Raw genomic sequence first — 15,531 nt, 5'->3', positions numbered from 1 at the left:
GCAGCAATTTCCCCCTGCTCAAGCCAGCACGTGTCCAGGCCCATTTGAAGTTCACCAGTGACCATCTGGATCATCCAAGGGAGGCATGGGAGAAGGTCATGTGGTCAGATGAGACCAGAATAGAGCTTTTTTGGAATCAACTCCACTTACTATGTTTAGAGGATGAGAACAACCCCAAGAAAACCATCCCAACCGTAAAGCATGGGGGTGGAAACATCATACTCTGTGGGTGCTCTTCTGCAAAGGGGACAGGACTGCCCCATATTGAAGGGAGGATGGATGGGGTCATGTTTTGTGAGATTTTGGCAAACAACCTCCTTCCCTCAGTAAAAGCATTGAAGATGGGTCATGGCTGGGTCTTCCAGCATGACAATGTCCCCAAACACACAGCCAGGGCAACTAAGGAGGGGCTCCGTAAAAAGCATTTCAAGGTCCTGGAGTGGCCTGGCCAGTCTCCAGACCTGAACTCAATACAAAATCTTTGGAGTGAGCTGATACTCCAAACCTGAAAGATCTAGAGAAGAGCTGTATGGAGGAGTGGACCAAAATCCCTACTGCAGTGTGTGCAAACCTGGTGAAAAACTACAGGAAACGTTTGACCTCTGTAATTGCAAACAAAGGCTACTGTACCAAATTTTAACATTGATTTTCACAGGTGTTCAAATACTTATTTGCAGCAGTAACATACAAATAAATTATTAAAAAAAAACATACATTGTGATTTCCGGATTTTTTTTTTTTTTTTAGATTGTCTCTCACAGTGGACATGCACCTAAGATGAAAATTTCATGATTTCTAAGTGGGAGAACTTGCAAAATCGCAGGGTGTTCAAATACTTATTTTCCTCACTGTAATTGTTGATGCAACAGATAAAACTTATTCAATGCCCAGTTTCTCCAGTCACACAAGCAGAAGTTAGTAACTCCTTCAGGCCTCTCATGGATTGGGCTCTCTCTTGCACGGTCAAACAGTTTCTGAGAACTACCTACTCCAGACAGATTTGCTATACTGTACCAAACTGCTTGTATTTCTTGTTGATTGACATATTTAGTGCCTTGGAAACGTTCATGTATCCATCTCCTGACTTATCTAAGGAAAACTGGCTGTAAAAGTAGAGATTTTCTGTAAATTCATCAGTGTGCCAATAACTGTCACCCCTGACTATGTGAAATAGTTTTGTTGTTATTACCTCTGCCAACAAAGTTGGAGGAGGTTATGTTATACCCCCGTTTGTCTGTTTGTGAACATCCTGGAGGCCACAATTTTCATACATATCTTTAGGAAATTTTTACTGAATATTTATATCCTGATGGGCAAGAACTGATTAATTTTTCAAGGTCATAGGTCAAAAGGCAAAGTCAGGAAAAATCTTGGAAAATTGTAAAAATCCCTATCTTTAACATTGAATGAATTTTCAGAAATTCAGAACTGTCAAAAAGATGAAATTTCTTTCATATTTGAGAGCCTTATGTAGCTTAATAAGGATAGCTTGTGGTATCCTTTACCAAATGACAAAGTTTGATCCAGATCTGATCCAGATTACAGATTTTGTGGCCATTTAAATTTAACATTGAAAACCACATTTAATGTATATTTTACATTATATCTTAATCAAACATTCCCCAATCAATTTAATATTCAAAAGCCTGTTTGGTGTACATTTTGCGTTATATCTCGATCAAAAGTGTCTCAATCACTCTTATTTTTTTCTGTTATGAATTTTCCTACAACACCAATATTGGATGGAGGTTCTAATTTTATGCCTGTTTGTCTATCTTCCAGTTGTCAGTTGGAAACCAACTGCCAAAAAGCAATGATAAAATTATCTGAAAAAAATTCAGAAACCGAAAAAGTTGAAAAATGTGACATCACAAAAAAACTGTGATTCAAGTGCATGAAGTAAATACATACTCCTGACATTTAATTATATCTAATTTAGCTTATTAAAAGCCACTTCTAATAGGACTTTGACCTTGAAAATGTTTCCAAGGTAAAATTTTGTGGAATTGTCAACTTGTGTTCTATAAGCGTGGTGCTCCAGTTGTTCATTACCTTTGGACATTTTGTTCAATATTCTGTTCATACAGTATTTCTTTACTGGTAGCCCTACGACAGACTGCTATCTTGTCCTAGGTGTACCCTGCCTTAATTCATAAGTCAGCTGAGATAGACTCCAGCCCCCCTGTGACCTTTATTTGGAGTAAGCGGGTGTAGAAAATGGATAGGTGGATGTTTACTGGTATTTATTTCTGAACATATTTTAAACTGTGTACTTAAAATTTAAGGGTGTGAGTAACTCTGATCAGGACTGTAAATGTGTGTATGTGTGTATGTGACAGGCCTGTCGAGCCTATAAGCAGTTCATGACGGACTTGGCAAAACTGATCCGCACTGACCGAAAACTGGCCATCAATGAGACTCGCATTCAAGAGGATGTGGCAACAATCATGGAACTTGAGACGGACATCGCCAATGTAAGCACACTTCACAAAGTTACTTTGAGCAGAACAACTCATTGATGTTAGAGAGCCTGTTTGTTCTTTGAGAAGCAGAAGATATTGAAAATATTAGTTTCAGATTGTTGTAATAAAGCATTCGTTGTTAAAGAGGAACATTACACAGTGAGAAATGCAATACTTTCCTATAAGTTACATACCAAAGAGCTGATATTCCACACTTTTTGCTCTAGTCCCGCGAGTACATACCTTTATCAGACATTTGAACTTTGCGTTCTCCCGAGCACCCCCAGGCCACCATCTTTGTGGATATTTCCCACTCGGCACTGACGTCATTGACCAAAGACTGTACATGAGCTGGTGTGACCAAATAAGGAAGTGGGAAAGGTCATGGGGCAGAGGGTCATCTCTCGTTTGAGGCACCATTTCAGTATGTCTTTCTTCGACACCGCTGATCTGCGAGGTTGATCTTTTTGTAGTCTTCTTGCGACTCGCAGGCCCATGTGGTTACAAATTGAACTGGTCTGGTCTGTGATTGTGTGGAAAACACTGGAATCCATGGAAGCCGAGTTTGAGACAGAGGAGTTTGGGACAGAGGATCGTCCCAATCCTTGGGACATCGTAGCATATAGCCAGAGGTCATATAGCCTTCTGGTCTGATGACAAGAATAAGAAAAAGAAGAAGAAGGCAGAAGGCAGCGGGGAAGTGGGTGCCGCATCAGCCGCCACAAACAGGAATGAGCAGATCGAAGAAAGTGGGGAGGGGGGCGCTACTGCAGCCGCTATAAACGAGTCTCCTCCGGTAGATCCGGAATCTATTCCAGCCAGGAGCATGGACGACTGGATTCAAGTCTGGGATGGCAAAGCTGTTGAGACAGAAACTTGGTGCCTGAACAACATTCTTTGGTGCAGATACGGAAACTGCAGGCTGATGCCGACGGCGTGTAACACGCAAAAACGGACCTTGAATTCAAGCTTCACTCGTTAATAGGCCACAAACACCCTGCGTCATGCCCTGTGTTTTGCAGCACAGCAACGGAGACTTCAGTTAATGTACAGAAGTAACGCTTGTTTGACATGGGCCATGTACAAAATTGGAATTCCAACAGTGGACATTGGCACGTATGTGCAGTCTTTTGTCAATGACGTCAGCACCGAGTGGGAAATACCTAGATATTCTACAAAGAAGGCGGCCCGGGGCTCTCGGGAGAGTGCAAAGTTCTAAAGTCTGATAAAGGTAGGTACTTGCGGGACTAGTGTAAAAAGTGTGGAATATCAGCTCTTTGATATGTTTCTTATAGGGAAGTATTGCATTTCTCACTGTGTAATGTTCCCCTTTAAATGTGTGAAAAGGAAGGCAAAATAATTCTTACATGACCCATTGTCAGCCGGGAGACAAGGGGAATAATCCTTGTATTCTTATTCTTGTTGTTACTATAATTAATGCATATTTGTGGGATTATGCACAAAATATTGTGCATAACTTTATATTTGACATCATATGAACCGCTTCATGAGAATACATGGAATGTTTTGTTTGTTCTCTCTTGAACTAGCTTTTTTAACTTAAACGTCAGCTTTACAAATCAGGACGACTGTTTGAACAAATTAATATTCAACCCTTTCTTCTTAAGGTGTGCTTGTGATCCATGTAGAACTGCGTAAATCAACACTGATCCCTTCACAGCAACTTTTCTTAGATGTGAACAGGCTTCCACAGTCCATGTTTGTCCATTCTAGGCTGGTATGGCGGACTCACCGCTACGCTCCACTTCCCCGTCTCTGCACTGCTGGTTTTTACAAGGCAGTCACATGACGTAGCTCTGACCCTCACAGGCACTTACAGACCTGAAGCCTCCTGAGACGTCAGATATGTTTGTTGCTGTTGGACCTTTGCCACAGTTGTATATCTGTCAGGAAATCTTAGAGTAATGTTTTGACAGCATTCTCCATTTTCAACTTCTCCAAGGCAACTGATACTCCGGAGGATCGTAGCAACCCAGTGCTGCTTTATAATAAGATGGAGTTGGGACAACTAAATGCTAACTTCACCCTTGAGGTTGAATCAAAGGTGAGAAGCAACTGTTTATCTGTTGGTTGTTTCTTTTTCCACTTTGTAAGTCTTTCTAATATTCCTTCCCTGTTCTTTTGGCTTTGCCCCGCAGGTATTTGACTGGAGCTACTTCACAGCAAAGATAATGGATACAGTTAACATCACAGTTCCTGACACCGAGAACATCATCAACTACTCCCCCAACTATTTTAGAAGACTCAAGGGTGTCTTGGCCAAATATACCAAAAGGTGTGTGTTATTATGGATGTGTAATGCTGTGTTTGTCTGAAAATGTCCCTGAGCCTGTTTCTGCATGTTTGTGGAGGCGGGAGCATTCAGTAAAAACAGCTGCTCACACATTATTGCTTTGTTGTGGCTTTGAGTGTTTAGCTTGATGGTTGTTCTTCTCTGCACAGGGATTTGCAGAACTACATGGTATGGAGGTTTGCTATGAACATGGTGGTGGGCTTGAGCAGAGCTTACAGGGACACGAGGAAAGCTTACCGCAAGGTACAGAGCTGTGGAATCCTTACACCATATCTGTCTGCAGACCTATCAACTGTTACACAGTGGGCCTCATCCAAGTGTCACTCATGTTAAAACATTTGTTTACAAATGGTGTGGATGAGTGAGTTCAGAGAACTACCTCCAGCCACCAGTTTTCTTGGATTTTGAGTTTTTTTCATTGCCAACCATTTTTTTTTATACTGACTTACTCTAATTAAGGGTCACAGGAGCAAGGTGGAGATCCCAGCAGTCATAGGGCATGAAGCAGGATACACCCTCGACAGGATGCCAGTCTGTCGTAGGGCCACATATAGACAGACAAACACATTCATACTCTTCAGACAAAGGAACACCTCCGTTTCGGAGTGCCAGAGGACAAGCCCAGCTCTCCACAATTTCTCTTATACTCACTCGACTGGTAAGCACTGAAAGCCGAGACAGGCATGTCCCAACTTGTCCTTTAACACTCCGAAACGGAGGTGTTCCTTTGTCTCGCTTCATCAGCGAATCGGTCGTGACGCGCAATTAATTTTTTGCATAAAATAAAAAGGTCAGATACTTTTCTCACAGACCTCATACAACACTATTTGTTCTCTTTGTTCCAGACTAATATATATAATATGTCTGAAATTCGGTTTGTGTTTATTAAATTCCACGCAGATTAAACGTAGCAGACACAGATTACTTGTTATAATTGTTTTAGCAGGTTGTCAGGGTATGATGCATGCAGTTTCTTATTAACGTGATGAAAAGCATAAAAAAAATTACATTTTTGTAGTATAATATTCATTTACAATTGTCATCTTGTGGATTCTCTATGTTGTTTGACTGCAGCGACTCTCTGGCACGCAAGGGATTATGGGATACGTCAATAGGGCGAATGAGGCATCAGTGCTAACCACTAAGCCACCGTGTTTAGTTTATTGCTATGTAAAAAATTTTCAAGTCATCCAGAAGGAGTCGTGCAGTTATTCTGCTCTCTTCCAATGCAATATTTTATTCGTTTGAAAATTTAATTTGAAGATTGTTGATAAATTACATCACATTTGCATTGATTTGTCCAGTTTAACTCTACAGTTTGAAATGTTGTATCATTATAAATCCACACCAGAATTGTCTCAGCTCCAAATCTGTGTGTCTTATGTCTACTGGGTGAACATTCAAAAACCACACATTGTTACATTGTAAAAAAAATTCAGGCAACATGTAAAATGACATGATGTGCAATAAGATTTTCTAAGCACAACTGGAACTCAAAGTATGTTTTTAAGCACATTATAAAAAATGTTCGCAATGGAGACACTCATTTCATGCTAAATTTAGCCTGTTAGTATTGTGTTACGTGACACCCATTAGCATCGCATTATGTGACACTAGCTATTTATCAAGCAAATGTTAGTCTGTTAGCATTTTGTTAAGCAATGGCCATTAGCTTGGTGTTATGTAATGCTAACAATTTTTCATGCTAATGTTACTCCATTAGCATTGTGTTATGTGACCCTAGTGAGTTTTCAAGACATATCCATCATAAATCAATTCCATTCTGTTTAATTATATAGTGTCAAATCATAACATAAGTGACCCCAAGGTGCTTCACAAGGATAAGGTCTAACCGTACCAACGCCCCTAAGCAAGCATGTAGGCAACAGTGGTAAGGAAAATCTGCCTCAGGCCTTTTTTTCGTTTGAGGAGGAGGAAACCTCAAGCAAACCAGACTCAGAGGGGTGACCCACTGCTTAGGCCATTCTAACTATAAAGAAAATCAAATAAACACTACAACAAAGCATTTTCAAACACTGTTCATATATAGTGCAGCTGGAAAGCATTCATTGCGCTTCAGTTTTTACACATTTTAAGTTAAGTTACAGCCTTATTTCAAAATGGAATACATTAATTTTTCCATCAAAATTCTACTCACAACACCTCATAATAACAACATAATATATATATATATATATATATATATATATATATATATATATATATATATATATATATATATATATATATGCAAATTTATTTAAAAAACTAAGAAATCATAACTATTCACACCCTTTGCTCTGTTTGCTTTGTTGATGTACATTTGGAAGCAATTACAGCCTCAAGTCTTCTTGAATATGATGCCACAATCTTGGCACACCAATATTTGGGTAGTTTTGCCCATTCCTCTTTTCAGCACCTCTCAAGGTGAGTAAGAGCGCTCTGGAGCAAGTTTTCATCAAGGATGTCTCTGTACATTGCTGCATTCATCTTTCCCTCAATCCTGATTAGTCTCCCAGTTCCTGGGGCTGAAAAACATCCCCACAGCATGATGCTGCCACCACCATACTTCACTGTAGGGATTGTACCTGGTTTCTTCCAAACATGACTCCTGCCATTCACGTATTCCTAGCATCAGACCAGAGAACTTTGTTTCTCATGGTCTGAGAGTCCTTCAGCTGCCTTTTGGCAAACTCCAGGTGGGCTGTCATGTGCCTTTTACTAAGGAGTGGCTTTTGTTTGTCAACACTACCATACAGGCCTGATTGCCTGATGGTTGTCCTTCTGGAAGGTTTTCCTCTCTCCACAGAGGAATATTGGTGCTCTGTCAGAGTGACCATCGGGTTCTTGTTCACCTTACTGACTAAGGCCCTTCTCCCCGATCACTTAGTTTAGACAGGCAGCCAGCTCCAGGAAGAGTCCTGGTGGATCCGAACTTTTTCTGTTTACAGATGATGGAGGCCACTGTGCTCATTGGGACCTTCAAAGTAGCAGAAATGTTTCTGTACCCTTCCCCAGATTTGTGCCTTGAGACAATCCTGTCTCAGAGGTCAACATACAAGTCCTTTGACTTCATGCTTGGTTTGTGCTCTGACATTCACTGTCAACTGTGGGACCTTATATGTAGACAGGTGTGTGCCTTTCCAAATCATGTCCAACTGAAATCCAAATCATGTCAACTGAATTTAACCCAGGTGGGCTCCAATTAAGCTGTAGAAGCATCTTAAGGATGATCAGTTGATCGTGAAGTTGAAACATGATGCACCTGGGCTCAATTTTGAGCTTCATGGCAACGGCTGTGACTACTTATGTATGTTTGATTCTTAGTTTTTTTTTATTTTTTATTTTAAATAAATTTGTAAAAATCTAAAAAAAGAAAACTTTTTGTCACATTATGGGGTATTGTGTGGAGAATTTTGAGGAAAAATATGAATTTCATCCATTTTTTCATCCATGTGGAAAATGTGAAGTGCTGTGAATGCCTTCCGGATGCACTGTAGCTGTCAGTCATATTCTTTTACTGGCCCCACAACAGTGAAATATGCGGCATGAGCATCAGACTGGTGTGTGACACATTACCAGATCTGCAGATGAGTCCTCTATCTAAAATGCATTCTGTCAGTTTCTGTTCCACCCAGGCTCATAAAATTTAAGAAAGACCTGATTTGCTTGTTTTACACTAGACCAAAAACACACAGATGACCAATTCAGTGAAAAAGTGCAATTCCTTTTCCCGCACGTTCCTATGCATTCAGATTACTCACACTGTACGAGGGCTGTCAATAAAGTAACGGTCCTTTTTATTTTTTTCAAAAACTATATGGATTTCATTCATATGTTTCTACGTCAGACATGCTTGAACCCTCGTGCGCATGCGTGAGTTTTTCCACGCCTGTCGGTGACGTCATTCGCCTGTGAGCACTCCTTGTGGGAGGAGTCGTCCAGCCCCTCGTCGGAATTCCTTTGTCTGAGAAGTTGCTGAGAGACTGGCGCGTTGTTTGATCAAAATTTTTTCTAAACCTGTGAGACACATCGAAGTGGACACGGTTCGAAAAATTAAGCTGGTTTTCAGTGAAAATTTTAACAGCTGATGAGAGATTTTGAGGTGATTCTGTCACTTTAAGGACTTTTCATGGTGCGAGACGTCGCGCAGCGCTCTCAGGCAGCGTCATCAGCCTGTTCAAGCTGAAAACCTCCACATTTCAGGCTCTATTGATCCAGGACGTCGTGAGAGAACAGAGAAGTTTCAGAAGAAGTCGGTTTCAGCATTTTATCCGGATATTCCACTGTTAAAGGAGATTTTTTTAATGAAAGACGTGCGGACGGATCCGCGCGTCGGGACGCAGCCGACGCGGTGTGGCGGCACAGGAAAAACACCTCCGTGTTGATAACCATTTGTAAAATCCAGGCGGCTTTTGATGGCTTTCAGTGGAGTGAGTATATGAGAAATTGTTTAACAGGCAGGACATGTTCCAACTTGTCCTTAAGGCTTTCAACGGAGGTGTTTTTCCTGTGGCGGAGCGTCGCGGCGGCTGCGTCTCGACGCGCGGACCCGTCCGCACGTCTTTCATTAAAAAAAAATCTCCTTTAACAGTGGAATATCCGGATAAAATGCTGAAACCGACTTCTTCTGAAACTTCTCTGTTCTCTCACGACGTCCTGGATCAATAGAGCCTGAAATGTGGAGGTTTTCAGCTTGAACAGGCTGATGACGCCGCCTGAGAGCGCTGCACGACGTCTCGCTCCGTGAAAAGTCCTTAAAGCGACAGTATCACCTCAAAATCTCTCATCAGCCGTTAAAATTTTCACTGAAAACCAGCTTAATTTTTCGAACCGTGTCCACTTCGATGTGTCTCACAGGTTTAGAAAAAATTTTGATCAAACAACGCGCCAGTCTCTCAGCAACTTCTCAGACAAAGGAATTCCGACGAGGGGCTGGACGACTCCTCCCACAAGGAGTGCTCACAGGCGAATGACGTCACCGACAGGCGTGGAAAAACTCACGCATGCGCACGAGGGTTCAAGCATGTCTGACGTAAAAACATATGAATGAAATCCATATAGTTTTTGAAAAAAATAAAAAGGACCGTAACTTTATTGACAGCCCTCGTATATATAGTAAAATGAAGTTGGACATGCCTCAGATCCGCTTGTGCTATGCATTTTGTTGGCGTCCAGTCTGTTATGGAACAGTTTGAAGGCTGAAATAAATGTGTTTAATGACATGGATAATGCTAAAAATGTTTCACAAGGGAAATAAGGCAAAAAAAAAATGTTGCATCAACACCATCAACAGTTCTGGGGTGTTATTGATCTGGATGGTTTCAGTGTTATTGACTGAAAGTGTGAAACAGCAACTGCAGTTCTGCTGTAGGTTTGTATGAAATAATCGGGTCTCTGAGGGGTTAACTTGGTTTAAATGTGTACATGGCAGAAAATGCCCTTTTAACAAAGCAAAACCCTTCTACTCTTGTAGCGAGGAACTGGAAGGTTAAGATAGATCTGTCAAAAAATGAATCATGAAGAGGAAAAAACATATATAACTTGCACCAAAGTTGAAGTTGCATTTATTTTTGAAACGTATATTTCACAAGAATTCACAACAACAACAACAACAACAACAAAAAAACACTTCCAGACTAAAGAACATAAGCTCAATATCTTTAATGTTGTGTTTCTTGTTTCCACTGTACTGCAAATGTACCAAACAGATTTTTTTTTACATTTTTTGACATACACGTCACACACTCCCAAACTACTAAATATAAAAATATACATAGAACCTGACTTATAGTCTGGAAAATGCGACACATGGAAGCTGTCTTCCAGTGTGCACCTCACTCCACCTACAATAGTAACACAACATATACTGTTGTATGCATTTGAAAAGTTGTAGAATTTTTAGATTTGATGTATATTTCACTCAGTGTTGAGGTGTTTATTCTTGTGTTTTGTCTTTCAGGTTCACAATCACAATGAGCCATATACCATAGAATTAATAAAGCCTCTTTTAGGCAGAGTGATGAAATGTTTGTTCTTTTTCTTCACTTAAAGTGTGCCTTGTTTCATTCCCTTCAGGCTCTGTTTGGTACTACATCAGAGGCAGCACTGTGGCGACAGTGTGCACATTATGTCAACAACAACCTAGAGAACGCTGTGGGGCGGCTGTATGTGGAGCAGGCTTTCTCTGAGAAGAGCAAAGAACTGGTCAGTTAGGGTGGATTTCTGTTTGTTCTCTGTTTTACATGAGATTATCTTAGATTAAGTCTTGTGATCCCCTAGTCAGCATGACATCACACCACTTTCACTTACGTCTTTAATGGTTTTGCTCATACTTAATTCAGGTACAAACAAACACATGAGCAGAGGACTGGAATTGATTTTAAGGCCCCTTCACACATAGTGTGAGGTTTGGATGACATTTGGACAAATATGGCAAAACATCGAGAAACAGTTCAAATTTGCGCACCACGAAACATCGCGCTGACGGTGTATTTCAAGCAGGAACAGTGCGAGGTGTACCTCATTGTGCCGCTTATGTGGAATAAAAAAAAAAAAGCAGCCGTTGCCCGTGGGACCACATTGCGCCGCTTATGTGGAATAAAAAAAAAAAAAGAAAAACACATACCATCCACTGGACGCGAACCCGTGCCTTCCAAAAGCACTGATTACCAGTCAGCAACTTTACCACTGAGCTACGGAGCTGTTCTTTGAAACTTGCAGGAATCTGCCTCATATCAGGAAGGACATGGAAGTATTACAAAAAAAAATTAAATCCCACACCATATAAAACACTGCATTTATCAAGCGAGCAATACAAATATGATCCGTCTGTTCCTCTGGTGATGACCCATGGTCACAGACATATGGTCATGAAATGACATGAATGAGAAGCAGTGTGCTCTGATGTCTACATCTACTGGTCTGGTGCGTCCAGTCGGCCGCGCGTGTGTCCTGCCCGACATGTGTTTTTTGGACGGCGTGCCACAGCACAGACACCGCGTCATGTGGAACAGAGCTCACGTAGGTGAAGTGATGGTCAGATTGCCCGCTGCGTGTTCTGATCTGACGGTCTGTTTCAACCTGGGGAGCTGTCAGTGTCCACTCCGTGCGCACACTCGCTTGCTGCAGCTTGTTGCCACGGCGATATACAGTATGTTTTTATTTATGCCCACATAAGTACAGCAATCAGACACACTTTTTCATCAGAATGTTGCCACCCTCCCTGAGCCAGCTCATTTTTTTTTTTTTTTTTTTTTTTTTTTTTTTTTTTTTTTTTTAGCTGGCCATTGCACAAACATGCACATGCAAGATGCATAACATTCACAAATGCATGCTTATACATTATTATCACTACTTATATCTAATAACATTATGTGTGACAAAAAGCATTCCTCAGTTGTAGTTGTTATTCAGTTTTGGACATGAGACCTTCCTGTGGTTTTCAACCACCTCCTTCCTCAATATCCACACAATGTTACCAAATATAATTTAAAGCCCAGCTTCTTCTCTTGGTGCACATTTAATTCATCCTAAAGATATAGTGCCACTTGTTTTTTGTTTGTTTGTTTGTTTGTTTGTTTGTTTGTTTGTTTTTTTTTAAGATTTAAGTCATTAAATAATATGATGCAAGAATTTTCTTTGGCATTATGATTTAAAAAGAGTAACCACAGTTGTTTGACAATAAATGGCTTCACCCAACCACTAACCATGAGGGAAAATAGAATAGAATAGAAATAGAATAGGATGCCTTTTATTGTCATTATACGATGTACAACGAGATTAAAAGCCAACTCCAAAATCAGTGCAGGCAAATAAGAAAGAAAAGCAGCAATATCAAATAATACGTATCAAAAAGTATATATACGATATAAACATTAGAAGGTAAAGTGCACGGTCCTAGATGGTATGTACAGTACATTGCAGAATAAGTATGTTATTATATACAAAAAACAGTGTTATCATTTATATTCTCTGAAAAATGGCCAAAAAAAAACAAAAAAACTGCCAGGGTATGTAAAATTGAGCACAACTGCAGGACCTGAGGCCATGGGTGCTTGTGCTCATGTACTTCCAGATTCCATTACATTGAAAAAGATGAGACTCTATGAGTCCCCGTGTTTGTGACACCAGACCAATGCAGGTTACTTTCCAGCCAAGGCTGGTACCCATGTGCTTTGAGCTGGACTGACACAATACAAGTGAAATGTTTTATCCAAGGACAAAAACAGGTAATGAAATTGGGAATTGAACAGATCTGCATATTGAGAGCTCACTGCCTTATCCCCTGGAACTACCAGCTCCGCATGCAACTTAATATGAATATGAATATCCAAGAATTCCCAGTCCACAACAGGTTTAAATTATTTAAAACTATCGGACAGATTCATATGCCATAACAATATATCAAGAGTGCCCCAAAGCTCACTCAGGCTGTAGACTAACTCTAGGACCTGCTGTAATTTGATAGTCATGCTGTTGCCGTGATCAAAAATGTTGTGTGTGGAAAATTTAGTGTTGCTTAGTGGTTACTCGTGCTGCCCCACGGCAAAGTGGCCAGCCATTCAAACCCACTGGCAAACTCTCTTGGTCTCTGCCCCAGTTTCTTCAAGAGAGCTCAATATTCTCTAACAAACACAGATATGTTGGATGAGTCATGAATACCTCAAATGTTGTCACGACACAAAGCCTTGCATTCTTACAAACCCTCTAGGATTATTTTGCTGTTTATGGATTTAGAAAAGACACTAAGGAGAACCTGAGGCACAAAAAACTGGGGCAATCCACAGCAGACCTGAGTGTGTACACTGGACTTAGTTCAGTGTCTGGAGATAAAAGCACTGTTTTTGAACAAGACATCCACACTCACCTGTGAAAATTTCACTCTTTGCAAGCATGTACTCAATATTGTATGTGTGTGTGTGTGTGTGTGTGTGTGTGTGTGTGTGTGTGTGTGTGTGTGTGTGTGTGTGTGTGTGTGTGTGTGTGTGTGTGTGTGTGCCGGTGAAATCTGACTGTGTGCACATCAGAGATTGAGTGTGTCACAATGCTAATATCACACACAGTACACCTCTGTCATTTTCTGCATTTCTACCCACTCACTAATCTGGATCCCACATCACACGCTGTGTAAATGTGTCTGTTTTCTTCCACTTGTATGTGTCTGTGTGCATGTGCATGTATGTGTGTAAAGTGTTAGCAGAGAGCTCTTAGAGTACATAAGCACCCATTTTTATGCATCACAATATACCGTAGTTGCCCATCGGAGGGACGAGGGCCGAGCATTGGCTGACCCCTTTTTTGAAGAAAAGTGGTTAAATGAAATGAAAATAAATTGCAAGGAACATATTTATCAAATGATAAAAGAACAACAACAACAACAACAAAAATGGGTGAATTATTTGTGATTTCCTTTTTGTGATGAAATCAGACATTTTATTGAACTGGGTCCTTACGAACACAATATTGGCCATGCTCATGCATCAGTCAACCCCTATTCATTCAGGCAGAATTTCACATGAAGCGTGCATATGCACAAAAACCCGGCATATGCCCATCTCCACGTCCACGTGCAGATGTATTGAAAGTGACTTGAGTGTGGAAATGTGTGGTGCGTCACGCAAAAATCCTAGCTGGCCTACACACGTTTCTACAGCTATTGTGCCACCTCTGACAAGTACAGGTGACACAGGGAACCGTTAATAGTGTAAAAACAAGAAGTCATCAGAGTGATGTGCACATCAGAGACACACTGATGAACATTTAACACACCCACGTGTTTGCAATTATATGAATGGATATAAAAGCATGCGCAAAGTGATGTGTAAAATGGCACTAACAGTGGCTCCGTTTGTATCAGAGGACCTTGCAAATGGTGAAATTTGACGTGAGTGTGTATTCAGTGAACGCAAGGATTTACTACCAAATGAGGATAATTGGCTCATAAACCAATTTCGATTACTGTTACTGGAGATGCGCGCAGAACTGCAGTCGGCCCAGAGCACAATACAGCGAGGACCCAGGGGTTGTCTGTGCCAACACAGGTGCTTACCACAGTGGTCTTCCTGGCATCATGGGCATTCCAGCGTGAGCTGGCTGATCAGTCAGGCATGTGCCACTCAACCTTGCGCCGAGCCACCAGCTGTGTGGAACGCAGTCATCCGAAAGACATCCAGGTACATTCCAACATTGAGAGCCGGTTTCCTGAATGTAATCGGAGCTATTAACTGCACACATTTTGCTATAAATGCACCAGCAACATGATGAATTTGTTTCTGTTAATAGGAAACATTGCAAAAGGTTTCACATCATATGTGATGTGCATCAGGCAGCTGACACGGCAAGCCATGGGGTGGCTGCTTGTGTTACAATAGTTTATTTGTGTAACCGTTCCAACCAAAAACCAGCGCAGACACATTTGTGCATGTGCGCATTCAAATGTGTTTTTATTATTATTATTATGTCTTTTTTTAATTTTTGTTTGATGGTGAGCTGCAGAGCTTCTTAACAGGCTTCATGTGTTCAGTATTTGTCAATAAACGAGTGTGTAAATTGTGATGTCACACTGTCAGCAGAGGCACGCCTCACCTTTTTAACGTCAGTGTGCGCGCTGTTCTGGGTGTCAGCTTCACACACTCACACTCTGTAGCCCCCATAAACATTTTTCCAGTTTCATGGTTAATCAATCCATTTATCAGCAAACCAAATAAACTATCCCTATGTGTCCCCATGTAATTTCCAGTCATCTACAGTATA

The 15,531-nt window shown here is 40.9% G+C and overlaps 1 protein-coding gene across 3 annotated transcripts in view; it reads left to right on the top strand.

The window, feature by feature from the left end:
* Window positions 1–15,531, top strand: part of LOC117508488 (neprilysin-like) — a 237,433-nt gene that overhangs the window by 194,963 nt on the left and 26,939 nt on the right. For all 3 annotated transcript variants that reach the window (XM_034168258.1, XM_034168259.1, XM_034168260.1), the window contains exons 9-13: window positions 2,340–2,474; window positions 4,426–4,527; window positions 4,622–4,758; window positions 4,926–5,019; window positions 10,855–10,983. In XM_034168258.1, the coding sequence (XP_034024149.1) occupies window positions 2,340–2,474; window positions 4,426–4,527; window positions 4,622–4,758; window positions 4,926–5,019; window positions 10,855–10,983 (597 nt within the window). The remainder of the gene's footprint in view (window positions 1–2,339; window positions 2,475–4,425; window positions 4,528–4,621; window positions 4,759–4,925; window positions 5,020–10,854; window positions 10,984–15,531) is intronic.

This window comes from Thalassophryne amazonica, chromosome 4 (genome assembly GCF_902500255.1).
Source record: "Thalassophryne amazonica chromosome 4, fThaAma1.1, whole genome shotgun sequence".
NCBI classification, from domain to species: Eukaryota; Metazoa; Chordata; class Actinopteri; order Batrachoidiformes; family Batrachoididae; genus Thalassophryne; species Thalassophryne amazonica.
This window is presented reverse-complemented; position numbering and strand designations above follow the sequence as displayed.